General features: G+C 54.3%; 1 protein-coding gene across 1 annotated transcript; it reads right to left on the reverse strand.

Moving 5' to 3' along the window:
- Positions 1–9096: 9096 nt before the first annotated feature.
- LOC132249885 (uncharacterized) lies at positions 9097–12736 on the reverse strand. Its single transcript, XM_059725545.1, has 3 exons — positions 12327–12736; positions 9701–10000; positions 9097–9122 (listed from the first exon to the last, which is right to left on the reverse strand). The coding sequence occupies exons 1-3, from the start codon at positions 12703–12705 to the stop codon at positions 9097–9099; spliced, it is 705 nt and encodes a 234-aa protein (XP_059581528.1). The 5' UTR covers positions 12706–12736.
- Positions 12737–14611: the final 1875 nt, after the last annotated feature.

Consider the following 14611-nt stretch of genomic DNA (forward strand, 5'->3'; position numbering starts at 1 on the left):
GGTGGGCTGCAGCGAGGGCAGCCACGGCTCTTACCTGCTTTGCTGAACAAGGAGTATTGCATTGCTCTGGGCTTGGAGAGCCGGGGCGTCTGCTCCAACCCCTTGCTGGGTCACTCGCATTTCCCGGCTGCTCCTGCTCCCTCCTGACTCGTTTCTCTGGCCTCGCGGCCCCTTCTCACAAGCCCAGCAAACCCTCCCCTCGGAGGCTGCCTGTGTGGACAGGAGCAGGCAGAGCCTGGACAGGGCCCGTCAGGGATACCCACGCACACAGGAACACGGGCCCAGCAAGGAGGGCTGTCAAGTTCAGTCCCCCTGTGCTCACAGGCAGTCGCTAGCCCGAAGACCCCTCACCCCCACTCAGTCCCCCCCCACAACTACAAAGCAGAATATCCCAAGAAAAGCCCACCCTTGGCAGTCTGCACAAGCCGGGCAGACGAGGGCACTGCCAGTGCCCAGCTGTTGCAGGGACGGGGGGTTGGTTAGATGCTCAGAGGATCCTAGGAAAAGGACCCTGCCCCACAGAGAAAAGTCCCCCCCTCCCCAACATTTCATTTTGCTGTATTAGGCTTCTAATGCAGGCGGATGATTTTCTCCAAACCCCACGGCTTTCAAACTGCCCGCAACGGAGGCCTGACGCCTCGTGTTTGAGTGCTGGAGCCGCGCTGCTGAGCTGAGCCAGACCCCGGGGACTGACTTGCCGCCGCTCCCTCTGGGCCTTCTCCAGTCCCTCGCTGCCTCTCCACCCCCGGGATGGCTGATACAGCAAACACCGAAATTACCTGCAAGAAAGGAGTAGATGCAACTTAGCTGCATAGAGGCCTCGCTTTGAATTCCCTCCAAGACAAGGCAACAGCTTCGTTCTGCCTCCTTTCTTCCTGCTGGGTGGTCGGGCGCTGCCGTGGAAAGACACAGGTAGAAGCTGTATTTGTTCAGGAGAGGGGAGGAGCTGGCAGGATTTGGCCGCACTTGGCCCTGGACAACTACCTTCCTTTCATGGCCTTTCTGCAGACAGTTCGGTTCTGGGGAAGGCGTCGGCTGGGAGACTCTGAAGCTGATGTCCTCTCGGGACAAGTGCTGGTGGAGGAAGCTTTTCTACCAAACCCTCTGCCGTGACACCCCCGCCTCCTCAGCCCTGTCCCGGAGGAGGCTGTGCTACCCTCCTTCCAGCACTGTCCCTCCACGGGGGACCAGTCAGATGGGTGATATCCCACAAGCCCAGGAAGGGCAGACCCAGGGAGGTGCCGTGGTGCAGTTGCACCCCACTTGGATTCCTGCTCCACCAGACTTTAAAACCAACTGCCTGGGAGCGGCAGCTCTGGAAGGGCTCGCTGTCATCTCCCTGGTTCCTGCTAATCTCTTTCTACTCCATACGTGTTAATGACCCTCTCTCCTTCTTGCTGGTCTTGATGTTTCACTACCCTTTCTTCTGCAATTCTGCTGTGTATGAGCCCTTTCTGGGAATGTCTCCCTTCTATCTCACGGCCCTCAAGACTGTAGCTCTAGCTGAAAACCTGAACTCAGGTGTGCTCCTATTCACTCAGGCATAGACACGACTGACAGTGAAGTTTTGGAGGTGCTGTCAGGATGCTCAAGAAAGCTAAGTTGTTTTATGAATGTGAATAAGGGCCGTGCATGTAGCTGCAGTGACTACAGACTAATGAAACAACAGCTTTTGACTATTTTTTGCCTAGTTTGTGTTTATTACACTTAACATATTATCTAGCAAATTAATGCCCATTGTGTAGTTATATTTCTTTTGCTTTGATCTTAAATTGAAGAATACAGCCCAAGGCACCTGGCATGTTAGAATAGAAAGCTTCTAGTTTGTTTTTAACTGGAGAAAACTGTTAACACAGTCGTGCTGTATGTGATGATGCATCACACCATCTGCATCTGCACCTCCACCCATGGACACGGGCGAGTGGCAGGAGATTCCCACGGCCCTGAGCACCCGGCAGACAGTAACTTCCTACCACAGGGCAGGGCAGGCAGCTGTGTCAGTCTGAAGCTGGGCAGGAGGCACCTTAGAGACTGACTAATTCAGAGGCACGAGCTTTCGTAAGCAGCAGCCCGCTGCATCAGATGCCGTGTCCCTGCCTACAGGGACTCGGAGCCAGGGCTGTGCTGCAGCAGGGAGCGGGTCTGCATTTCATCCGCCAACCACCCCCGAGCCACCCAGCAAAACTCCCTGCGGCCCCTGGAGCGGGAGCAGCCCCGGTGCAAAGGGCAGCTCGCACCAGCTGAAGGGGCACCGGCATTTCCTCCCGTGGCCAGTCCCTCACATAGAGGGGCTGCACTGAGCCCCGGAAACCCCTCTGCCCCCCGGCCACTTACGGTTCCTGAGAAGGACGAGCAGGATGAGCCACAGGATCACAAGCCCCGCGATGACCATCCTTGTGTAAAACAGCGCCTCTGAGCCTGGGGGGAAAAGACGTGCAGTTCTGCTCTCCCCTGCTCCGTCCCTGCCAAGGGCCTTGCCCACCGTTCGGGTACCTCTGGGTGGGGGAGGCAGGAAGCCTCGTAGGTCATAGGATCATAGGAAAGTTGGTCTGGGAGCGGCCTCACAAGGTCATACCTAGTCCAGCCCCTGCTCCAGGCAGGATTGTCCCTGCCTAAACCATCCCAGACACGGGTCTGCCCAACCTGCTCCTGAACGGATCAAAGGATGGGAAGATTGCACCACTTCTCTGCACAGCCTGTTGCACCGCCCGACCACCCTCAGAGTCAGAAAGTTTGTCCTCGTCGCCAGCTTCAGTTTCCGCCGCTGCAGCTTGAGGCTGTGGCCCCTAGTCCTGTCCCCTGCAGCCACAGGGAAAAGCCCGACTGCATCCTCGCTATAATCCCCTTTAGGGACTGGAAGACGATTTTCAGTCTTCTCCTCTCCAGACTAAGTAGCCCCAGTTCTTTCAGCCTTTCCTCCCAGTCTCGCCACCCAGGCCTCTAGTCATGTTTGCTACTCTCCGCTGGACTCTTTCCCAACTGCCCTCAGGTGCTGGTGGTGAGATGCTGCGGTGTGGCTGGTGCTCGGGTGTTTTGTGTGCTAGTGTCTGAGCCCAGCTAACAAAGTGTGTGGGGTTTCATAGATTCATAGATTCATAGATGTTAGGGTCGGAAGGGACCTCAATGGATCATCGAGTCCAACCCCCTGCATAGGCAGGAAAGAGTGCTGGGTCTAGATGACCCCAGCTAGATGCATATCCAACCTCCTCTTGAAGACCCCCAGGGTAGGGGAGAGCACCACCTCCCTTGGGAGCCCGTTCCAGACCTTGGCCACTCGAACTGTGAAGAAGTTCTTCCTGATGTCCAGTCTAAATCTGCTCTCTGCTAGCTTGTGGCCATTGTTTCTTGTAACCCCGGGGGCGCCTTGGTGAATAAATCCTCACCAACTCCCTTCTGTGCCCCCGTGATGAACTTATAGGCAGCCACAAGGTCGCCTCTCAACCTTCTCTTGCGGAGGCTGAAAAGGTCCAGTTTCTCTAGTCTCTCCTCGTAGGGCTTGGTCTGCAGGCCCTTGACCATACGAGTGGCCCTTCTCTGGACCCTCTCCAGGTTATCCATATCCCTCTTGAAGTGCGGCGCCCAGAATTGCACGCAGTACTCCAACTGCGGTCTGACCAGCGCCCGATAGAGGGGAAGTATCACCTCCTTGGACCTATTTGTCATGCATCTGCTGATGCACGATAAAGTGCCATTGGCTTTTCTGATGGCTTCGTCACACTGCCGGCTCATGTTCATCTTGGAGAGCACTAGGACTCCAACATCCCTCTCCACTTCCGTGCCCCCCAGCAGGTCATTCCCTAGGCTGTAGGTGTGCTGGACATTTTTCCTCCCTAGGTGCAGCACTTTGCATTTCTCCTTGTTGAACTGCATCCTGTTGTTTTCTGCCCACTTGTCCAACCTGTCCAGGTCTGCTTGTAGCTGTTCCCTGCCCTCCGGCGTGTCCACCTCTCCCCATAGCTTTGTGTCATCTGCAAACTCGGACAGAGTACACTTCACTCCCTCGTCCAAGTCGCTGATGAAGACATTAAAGAGTATCGGTCCAAGGACCGAGCCCTGCAGGACCCCACTGCCCACACCCTTCCAGGTCGATACCAACCCATCCACCACGACTCTCTGGGTGCGACCCTCTAGCCAATTCACCACCCACCGGACTGTGCAGTCATCCACATCACAGCCTCTTAACTTGTTCACCAGTATGGGGTGGGATACCGTATCGAAGGCCTTCCTGAAGTCTAAGTATACGACATCCACCCCTCCTCCTGTGTCCAGGCGTTTCGTAACCTGGTCATAAAAAGAAACTAGATTGGTCAGGCACGATCCGCCTGCCACGAACCCGTGCTGGTTTCCCCTCAGCATAATTTGTCCTGCCGGGCTTTCGCAAATGTGAGCCTTGATAGTTTCCTTCCTGGTGTGGTTCCTGTTGCCAATACAGGATCCAGCCAGCATGCAAAACCCACAGGATGGGCAGTGCGTGGGGTAAAGAGACTGCAGGAACTTCTCTGATGAGCACTGATCTGGTAGTGAGAAGTACGGGGTGTATTGATAGGGTTTTCAGGGCTAGGAAAGCGGGACGGGCTGCTGCCCAGAGCACTGCGTCCCCTGCACAAAGGTAGAGCTCGCCTGGAGCTGGGGTCTTTGTGCCGCCTCTCCGCACAGAGATGGACTGCATCCACGTGGGCTACGAGCCCAGCCCATATTTGGGGTCTGGAAGGTCGGAGGTGCTGTGCAGAGGATCCTGAGCTGATTCTGGGAGCAGGTGAGCTTCATGAGCAATGCCCTGACTAGGCGGATACACCGGCTGCTCCTCCAGCCTCATCACCGTACGGGCAAGAAAGGAGAGCACCCACACAGCTCTCGGGCTGCTGGCTCCAAACCTGCCTGGGTGTCTTTGCATAGCGCTGCTTTGTGCCAAAATGCAGCCCAGCTGGTCTAACCATTACAGTGATGGGTATCTCCAGAGGGAACTGAATATGCACATGTGTGTGCACGTGTGCATGTAGACACACATACAATAGTGGGAGGGGCCTGAAGAAAAACTTGTGTGTGGTCCAGCCCCAGAGCACAGTGCTGCTGTCAATCAAACCAAGGAGAAGTTCCTTTTAAGGCATTTTCTTGGCACCGGTGTCCCTGACGAGTGCTGAGGCCAATGCTAATTGCTCCCCATCTCCTGCAGCGCCTTTGCTGCTGAAATCCTTGGCAGTAAGTGTGTGGAAGGAATGGGGTGACATGAAGTGCAAAGGAGGGGAGCACACGGGGGATATGAAGGTCTCAGAGCTGCCCATAGAGGCAGCCGTCTGCTGAGTTCCTGAGGGCAGCCAGGGGCTTTCTTCCCCCTGCACCATGCTTGGTCCAGGACTAGGAAGAATAATATATTTCCTCGTATAAAACACGCACTTCCTCAAAACCAGCTGCTGGACATAGACATGCACATTATATGCGAGAAGTACGGTAAGAGCAGGTTCTGCCTTCAGGGGCAAAGGTGGGGGGAGCAGGCTCTGCTCCCCAGTGGCTGCTGCTCTGTCACTTGCTGCAGGGAAAGATGTGGTTTAATTTGTTCTGCCTGTCAAATAGATGTGACCAGCTAGCTGGTAGTGATTTAGGGGTTTTGAAAGGGTAAAAGATGATTGGAGGGCTTGGAATTCCCTTTCCTCACCAATCAGGCCTCAGAGACTCACCCTCCGTGTCCCCGACTGGCCCCTTGGGTCACCTGGAGGGGGATAAAAGGGGCAGCACAGCTGACTCAGGGAAGAGACCATAGTTTCACAGTTGGTCGGGTTGGAAGGGACCTTAGCAGATCATCAAGTCCGACCCCCGGCCAAGGCAGGAAAGAGTGCTGGGGTCAAACGACCCTGGCTAGGTGATTGTCTAGCCTCCTTTTAAAGCCCCCCAGGGTAGGAGCCAGCACCACTCCCCTTGGAAGTTGGTTCCAGATCCTAGCCACCCTGTGAAGTAGCGCCTCCTGATATCCAGCCTGAATCTACGCTCCATCAACTTATGTCCGTTGTTCCTTGTTACTCCAAGTAGTGCTCGGGGGAACAGGGACTCTCCCAATACCTGCTGGTCCCCCTTGGCCAGTTTGTAGACGGCCACCAGATCCCCTCTCGGCCTGCTCTTGTGGAGGCTGAACAGGTTCAGGTCCCATAGCCTCTCCCCATAGGGCCTGCCCTGCTGCCTTTGACCATGCGGGTGGCCTCCTCTGGACCCTCTCCATGCTGCCCACATCCCTCCTGACGTGCGGTCCCCAGAACTGGACGCAGTACTCCAACCGTGGCCTGACCAGTGTCGCATAGAGGGGGAGGATCACTTCCTTGGATCTGCTCGAGATGCATCTGTGGATACATGACAGGGTGTGGTTGGCCTTCCAACTGTGTCCCCACACTGTCAGCCCATGTCCATTTTGCCATCAATGATGACTCCAAGATCCTTTTCTGCCTCTGCACTAGCAAGAAGGGAGTTCCCCAGCCTGTAGGTCTGCTTCTGGTTTTTCCTCCCCAGGTGCAGCACCTTCCACTTGTCAGTGTTGAATCCCACCCTGTGCTCATCTGCCCACCCCTGTAACCTGTCCAGATCCAATTGCAGCCTGTCCCTCTCCTCCATTGTGCCCACTTCTCCCCACATCTTAGTCTCATCCGCGAATATGAAGGTGCTTTTCACCCCCTTGTCCAAGTCACTGATGAAGATGTTGAACAGCGCGGGCCTGAAGACCGAGCCCTGGGGGACCCACTGCTCACATCCCTCCAGGTCGAAAAAGACCCGTCCACCACCGCTCTCTGGGTGCGGCCCTCCAGCCAATTGGCAACCCATCTGACTGTGTAGGCATCAGTGCCACAGTCACCTAATTTAATGAGAATGGGGGGAGAGACCGTGTCGAAGGCCTTCCTAAAGTCCAGAAAGACTATGTCCACCGCGACACCTGCGTCCAAAGATTTTGTGACCTGGTCGTAGAAGGCCACCAGGTTGGTCTGACAGGACCTGCCTCGAATGAACCCGTGTTGGCTGCCCCTAAACATGATCTCCCCTGCTGGTCCCTCACAGATGTGCTCCTGGATAATTTTCTCAAAGAGCTTCCCCAAGACCGAGGTAAGACTAACAGGCCTGTAGTTTCCTGGGTCCTCCTTCCTCCCTGTTTTGAAAATGGGAACCACATTGGCCCTTTTCCAGTCCCCTGGCACCACACCAGAGCACCACAAGTGGTCATAAAGTTGTGCCAGGTGTCCCACAATGACCTGTGCTAATTCCCTCAGCCCTTGGGGGTGGAGATCATCAGGACCTGCTGATTTGAACACGTCCAGCCCCTCCAGAAGTTCCCTGACTAGATCCCCTCTGACCCTGGGCCTGGCAGCGCCTCCCCTGGGACCATCGGGTATCCTGGTGGGCGGATGCACCGGTCCCTGCTCAAAAAGATGGAGGCAGAGAAATTGTTAGAGAGGTTAGCTTTGTCGTCTGGTGTGACCACCACATTTCCAAGCGTATCTTGCAGAGGCTACCTTCTTTTTACCCTGTATGTATTTAAAAAAGGACTTCTTGTTGTCCTTGATCCGGGTCGCTAGTCCCAGTTCCATCTCCACCTTGGCCTTCCTGACTGCCCCCTGCAGCCCCGAACAACCGAGGTGTAGTCCTCCCTATGTAGTCCTCCCTGGGGATGTACATTGGGTGTACGCCTCCTTTTTAGCTTTGAGACATTCCTGGATGCTTTTGGTGAGCCAGGGGGTCTTTTGAGCACTCTTGCCCCCTTTGATCCATGTTGGGATTGTCACCCTTTGGGCTTGGAGGATTGTGTCCTTAAGGAACGACCACTCTTCCTGTACTCCCAACTCCCCTCCCCTCCGGGACCTCAGTGCCTCCCCGACCAGTGAGGGACCACAAGGAAGGAGTTTCAAAGAGCTGGCAAGAGCTGGGCCAGCGGGGCAGGAGCAGTTGCCCCAGAAGCACCTGAAGAAGTGGGACCTGCAGGCAGCACTGGGGTCTTCAGCGTGTGGCCAGTAGGAGAGGCTCCCGCTGGGCTCCAGGATCCCCTACGAGAGGCTGTGGCCAGCAGGAGAGGCTCCCCCGCTCCAGCAAGGATCTGAGCAGTGACTTGAGAGGTTCCCAGCTCTGCTACCAGCTCCTCCAATCAGAGGCCAGGAAGCTTGACATGAGGCCGGGGATCCAGGAAGGTCAAGACACCTAGCAGCTTAAAGCAACACCAGTGCTGGTTGCTGTGGTAGGGTTTCTCCCTACCATGTGGGAGATCTGAGTTCAAGTCTCTGCTGGGATGGCTTGGGGTGAGTGAAGTGACCAAGTGAAATTCTTGTTGCAGAGGAAAGGGATCATTGTGTTTTCCCTCTTTCCCCTGCCCCCCTCCAGGTACGTAGGTCCTATGTTCCTTGTTATTTGACGTTTTGTATTTTGTGCCTTTTATATTTCACCCATCGGTATTGTTTGCTCTTCTGTTTGTGTTTTATACTTTGTTAACCCTGTCTTTTGTCAACTGGATGAATATGTCTATGGTTGTACGTGTCTAACCTTTGTTGAATCCTGCCCCCTCGGGGCATTGTAGTGTCCCCTATACCCCCTAATTTATACATGTTATGTTCCCACTACTGTTTTCCCATTAAAAGGTATATGGTTAAGTCCCTATTGGTGGTCTGGCTCTGCTCTTTAGGGGAAGGAGGGTCCCTACACCTCCCACAGCGCTCGTGCACCTGCTTTGATCCCTTCAATTGGAGAGGGGGTACGTCTTGGAGTACCGCCCAGGTTACATACACAAGGTGTGCTATGTGGGGGAGAGGAAGGGGGGCGTTGCATGACAGAAAATACAGTATTAACCTTGTGTGTCTCCTTCTCATTGCAAAAAAAGAAGCCTCCCCTGGGCTGCAGAGCTGCATACCACCATGGGTTTCAGCAGGAGCTCTGCGCACGGGGCATGGTCTGAGCCAGCTGCAGGAGAAGCCTTGGCCACAAAGCCACTTGGCATCGAGGCCTCTGACCACAGACTGTGAGCAGCTTTTTCCTGCCTGCTGTCAGACCCCCGGGCAGTCGTACACCCTGATCTCGAGGGCTGTGGTTAGGCTTTGCTCTAACGGTGCCGGAAGCCCTGCTTTCTGCTGCAGCCCTTCACAGGCTGCCTTTGCTTTCACGGCCTGGGGGCACGGACCACGTGAGGTTCAAGGGGAGCTGAAAGGGGTTGCCGGCTGCTGTTGGGATGGGCAGGAGTCAGATCCCGCGGGCTGGCACTCGCTGCTCCGAGGTTTGCCCGAGAGGCCTCCAGCTCTTCCAGTCCCCCCGCGTCTGCTGAGAGCTCGGGCAGAACCAGAGCCCCTGGGCTGAGCTCAGGCTCTGATATAGGGTAGGTCAGGAGCACTTTGGAGACGGGGAGCTGGGGGCACGTGGGCACTGGCTGAGCTGGGGGCAGGAGCGCGGCTTTCACATGTCCCCCCTCCCTCCTTCAGGCTGCAGAGGGGTGGCAGGACCACAACACATGCTCCTTTCCCCCAAATCCCACTGGGGACACAGAGCCGCTAGGTCAAGGTGGCATCCTCACTCTGGGGTGGAGTCTGCAGACATGCACATTCCCATTTCTAAATGTGTTTTGGAGACTTGAGTCACTTACAGGGGAAGACCTGGTCTCTCCGAAGGTGACCCCAACCCCCCCCAAACAGAGCAAAGCCCAGGAGCTCCCCCAGAGCTGTCACCTCTGTCACCTAACAAGGGCTCCTACCTCTCTGTCTCAGCCCGGGGATCCAGAGAGTCCTGCGGGTCTCCGTCAGCTGTTTGACCGAGCAGGTCACCGCCGTCCCATCGCGGCAGCCGGCCGCGTCCACCCAGGCTCTCTGGGTCATGTTGAAGGTCCCAGCGCTGGTCACGACCAGTGACGTGTTGTCGTCCAGCACCCTGTATTCCCCGCAGGTCACGGTCAGCGTGATCCCCAGGGTCTGAGGGTAGAAGTCGCTGGCCATGCACGTCACGAGGGAGGTGTGATCTGCATTCGTGGCAGAAGAGAGCCAGATGTGGGGTGGAGCTGTGGGGAAGGAGGGAATAGCGCTGCAACCCACGCTGGAGAACAGGAGGGCCCGGGACGTCCAAGAGCGGCAACAGGCTGCCATTTTCTGTGTGAGCATCCGCTCCCTCCATGTTGTCCACTGTGGGCTTCCCCTCCACCTTCAACGATGCCCCTACACGTCCCTTGGCCCGCCCCTTCCTGCTGCATATTAATGCAACGCCTCTGTGACCATTTAAGGTAGCGAAGCATGGGCTGCCGTGTCATGCTGAACACGTGTGTCCAGCTAGCTGCCCCAATGCCTAGAGGAACTTATTTTCTGAATTGCCTCACAGCACATGTAAGTGGCTGTGTAGGAAAAGCACGTGCTGCCTTGGCAGGCTATGATTTCATTTATAAAGGTTAAGGCCATTAGCTTATTTCTTCTGATCTCTTCATGACAGCTCACAATTTCATCCAGTTTCTCCAGGGTTGAGCCCAAGATCTTGTGTTTGGCCAGATCATCCCTCCCAGAAAGGCGTCCCATCTTAACCTGAAGACAACAAGAGACAGAGAAGGTGCTGCTTCTCCTGATAGTTTGCTCTCAGGGGTCACGATCCTCCCCTGTAAACATGTGTTTTAGTTTGAATAGCAATTATGGTCCCTCCAGGCTTTGGTTTTAATCTGCTTTTGTCCATTGGATTAATACCCCCTTAGCATGGGTGGATCTAGGGTTTTGAACTGGAGGGGAGGGTGCAGGCGATGTGGCACAGCATCACCTAGAACGTGCCACATATTTTCCTATTACAGAGAAACTAGAAGCTTTATTAATATGCTAGGGGGTGACCACTGTATTATTCAAGTTAAGATCAAAGCAAAAAACAAATATTGCTGTTGGCATGTGCACTCATTTGCAAGAGTAAATATGAACTTTTATAAAAAAAACAACTGACTAGGCAAAGGAATAGTCAAAGGACTGTAGTCACTATAGCTAAATGTACGTGTCTTATTCAGACTCTTAAAACAAAATCTAGTCTTTCTGAGTGTCTGGAGAGTGCCTCCAATACTTCTCTGTCAGTCGTTTCTACACCTGAGTGGACTGGACCTTGCCTGGGTTAAGGGTTTTAGCTGGAGCCAGAAGCAGGCTGCAGGGCTGTGAAAGAGAAGAGGCATTCCCAGGAGGGGCTAACAGACAGCAACACTGCAGAGGAAAGGACAGTTTAAGTAGTGAAACATCAAGACCATTAAAAAGGATGGACAGTCGTTAGCACCTGTGGAGTGGAGAGAGATTAGCAGGAACCAGGGAGACGATAGTAAAGTAAACTGTGATGTTCAGTTGACTTGTTCAGCAGTGACTCAGTAGCACTGCCACGGCCACGGCCCCTCCCAGGCGCTTAGTATTACAGTTTGGGTGGCATCATATGGGGGGCGACTGCACTACTGCCCCCCACCAGATCTGCCCTGCCCCTTGGTACCCAGGACCTTCTCCCTGTGCAGATCTTTGGAAACCGGCCTCAAGCCACATCTCAGTCCTTTTCTGAGAAGCTGAAAGGCTAAATGAGTCCATCGCTGCGAGGAATTTCCCGCAGCCCTTGACTCATGTTTGTAGCTCTTTTCTGCACCTGTGGCCATTTTGCAACATCCTGTCTAAACTGTGGGCTCCAGCACCGGACACAACGCGCAGCATCCTCTCCCTATTCCCTCCCCCCTACCTTCCTGCACCCACGCATTGCACCAACTGACTCCTTGTGCAAGTGCATCATGCTGGGAGCTCACACTCGCTGCCCACCCGCAGAGCTCTCTCCGTCCCTGGAGGAGTCCTGCTGGCCGGCACGCAGGCCCATTCAGCCACTGCTCCTTGCATCTCTTTTCCTAGATGAGCAACTTTACATGTGACTGCTTGGAAATACCTGGGGGATCACTTTGCACGCCCCAGTTCTATGAAATCCAGATACCTGCCCTGGAAACCATCACCACAGGTCTGGGAACACTGGCAAGTGACTGTCACGTGACACCGAGAAACGCAAGAAATGGCAAGGGAAGCACCTTCTTAAAAGACCATTTCTTTTTGAGTGCATTTTCATGGGGACATGAAATTCAGCACCTCTATTTTGATAAGAAACTGGGCCCTGAAATGATCTGGTTTGTTCTGTGTCCCAAAACTTGTTTTTAATCTTTATAATAACAAAGGTCAGAGGGAAGAAAGGGGGCTTGGCCCCCTCTCTAGCAGCCCAGTCTGTCAAGGACCGAGTCACAAACTGTGGGTGCCATCTTCACCCCCTTGAAACCAGCAGCAAAACTCCCCTGGGTTTTAACGGGGCCTGGGTTGCTCTCTCAGCCATGGTGATTAATAATAAAGGGTGGTTACCGTAGACTTCCAGGCGAGTTTTAGGTCCCTTGAGAACTAGTGTTGGAGGTGGTGTCTTGGTGATCATTGTGCACACGTAGGTGCCCGTGTCATTTATCTGAAGGTCTCTGATGACCAGTGAAGACTGTGAGTTTCCGTGATGTGTGATAGGAAATCGAGACCCTGCATCTTCTGCTCTCGCCTTGCTGGAAGGTCTGAGTGCGACCTGGACTGGCCTCTCGGTGCCTCCGTCCCTGCTGTAGAAGTCCCACATGGAGAGGAAGTCGGTGAAGTTGCAGGCCTTGCAGGAGCAGGTCAGCGTCACCGTGTTTCCCCGGGCTGCTCTGACAACCGGCGCCTGGTCCAACTTGGCAGAAGCTGGGGGAAGAGATGAGGCCATGACGGATGATCAGAGCAGAAGAGCCAGCACCAGGGCTCGGTCAGTCGGTAGCAACCTCCCATTGTGCAGCATCCCCCACCCGTAGGAGATGGGAGAGGTGCAGTGACCAGGTGAACAAACCTGCTGCTTTTATACCAGTTATTGCACTGCCCTTCTACCCTGGGATGTTAAACCATCATGTAAAGTGAGATGGAGGCAGCATTTAGTAGCTGAAGCCAACTTGGAAATCAGACCAACTGAGACGGGGTCAGATCCGGCTCTGCCCATCACTTAACAGGCCCAGTAATAAAACTGGGATTTAGAGGTTGAGGGTGAAATTTTCAGGAAGACACGCATGATTTCAAAGCCTCGGTTTTGCTTTCAAAAGTAACCCAGGTGTGCGGGGCCCAGGGCTCTGCTATCCCCAGCTGCTCTCCCAGGTGCCTCATTATCTAGAGACCAGGGCAGTGGAGACCCCCTGAGCTGTCCTAGGAAAATACAGAGATGTTGCTTCTTACCTGCACACAGCGCTGTGCCCAGCAGCCCGAGAGAGAAGAGCAGCTGTGCCATTCTAGTCAGTGACTAACATCCTTCTGACCACTTCACAGGGTGAGAATTTTAAAATAACCACATGGCCTGTGCCGCCTGTGACTCTCCTCGGCTGTGCAGCTGAGCCCTGCTTCTAAAGGGGCCGTGGGTAGTGCTGTTACTGGAGGAGGGGCAAGATAAAGGAAGCAGGATAAACACCTGGGCCTTTTAAAAGGGAAGAGAAAATTATTTTTACAAAACCAGCAGATCTGTGCCCCTTTATAGCTTTTTCATAATGCATGGTTTAAAAAAAAAAAAGTGTGTGTTTTCCTGCACCCATGGATGGCACAGACCCTTTCTGCAAGAGCATCTGCCGGACGCTCACATGCAGTGCCTGTGGCAGGCCAGTAGGGGGTGATCCTGCGTTGAGCCGCCCACCTCACTGCCCCGGACCACCTTTCAGGCTCTGAGTGCCTCCCTGGGGGTGCTTCACATCTGGTCAACCCCATTCCTGGAGCACACCTGCTAGCCTGGAGTAAAAACTGCCACCAACCAGGGCTGGGCTAGATTCTGGCTCTGCATCCCCTGGGTAACACAGGCCTAGTAGCCCTTGAGGGTACTTGACTCACTTCAAGCACTTGGGGGTGCTTCCCTCAGTCGGAAGCACAAGTAATGGTCTCCCTTAGTCAGCCGAACCAAGGGGAGCCCAAGGCATAATCTAGACCCACTCCCAATAAGTCTCCCACACTAGGTACAATGGAGAACTGTATTGGTTACAAGGGGTAGGGTTGGAATAGGGTACAGGTAGAGCAATATCAGAGAAATCCCATAGAACAAACTGGCATGGCTGGGTAGCCTTTCATTGCGCATCTGAGTTACTGCAAGCTGTATATCTAGTTAGATCTCAGGTAGCTTACTCACGTGTATCATCCAGAGGCAGGTGGAGATTCCCTCTGGAGGCAGGCAGTTCCTTGATCATGAGTTTGTGAGAGAGAGCAAGTTTCAGATGGTTCATCTCTTCTCTCTCTGAGTCTTCCTCATGGCTGCTGCCCCCTCCTCCTGGGCAGTCCTTAACTTATATAGCCCTTATGACCTCATTTACCTGGTCCAATAGAGGCTAGCACCTGTTGGCTATCAGCCAACCAATTTGAAATGCATCACTATTTGCTGGGCAGACTGGCAGTTCCTAGCTCCCCAGGGTGCCCAAGCCCCTCACCCAGGTATGTGATACCAGTCACATAGGCAGAGGGACCAGGTTTCCCCCCTCCCTCAGGAATGTATCCAGCTCAGGTTACCTAAAGAGATAGGGTAAGGTGAGTACCTCCTGCAGGGCCCATCTTAACCAAACTGTCACAGAGCAGAGTTTTTGGGGAGAAACAGAGGTGGCCTTCTGCCACAG

The sequence above is a fragment of the Alligator mississippiensis genome, chromosome 4 (assembly GCF_030867095.1).
Source record: "Alligator mississippiensis isolate rAllMis1 chromosome 4, rAllMis1, whole genome shotgun sequence".
NCBI classification, from domain to species: Eukaryota; Metazoa; Chordata; order Crocodylia; family Alligatoridae; genus Alligator; species Alligator mississippiensis.

Bases quoted from the DNA above. Each gene is read 5' to 3' on its own strand.
- LOC132249885 (XM_059725545.1), bottom strand. From the start codon at position 12,705: ATGGCCTCATCTCTTCCCCCAGCTTCTGCCAAGTTGGACCAGGCGCCG. The intron at 10,001-12,326 runs GTAACCACCCTT...CCTTCCCCACAG, and splicing joins AACTCGCCTGGAAGTCTACG to CTCCACCCCACATCTGGCTC. The intron at 9,123-9,700 runs GTAGGAGCCCTT...CCGTGCCCCCAG, and splicing joins CCCCGGGCTGAGACAGAGAG to GCCGTGAAAGCAAAGGCAGC.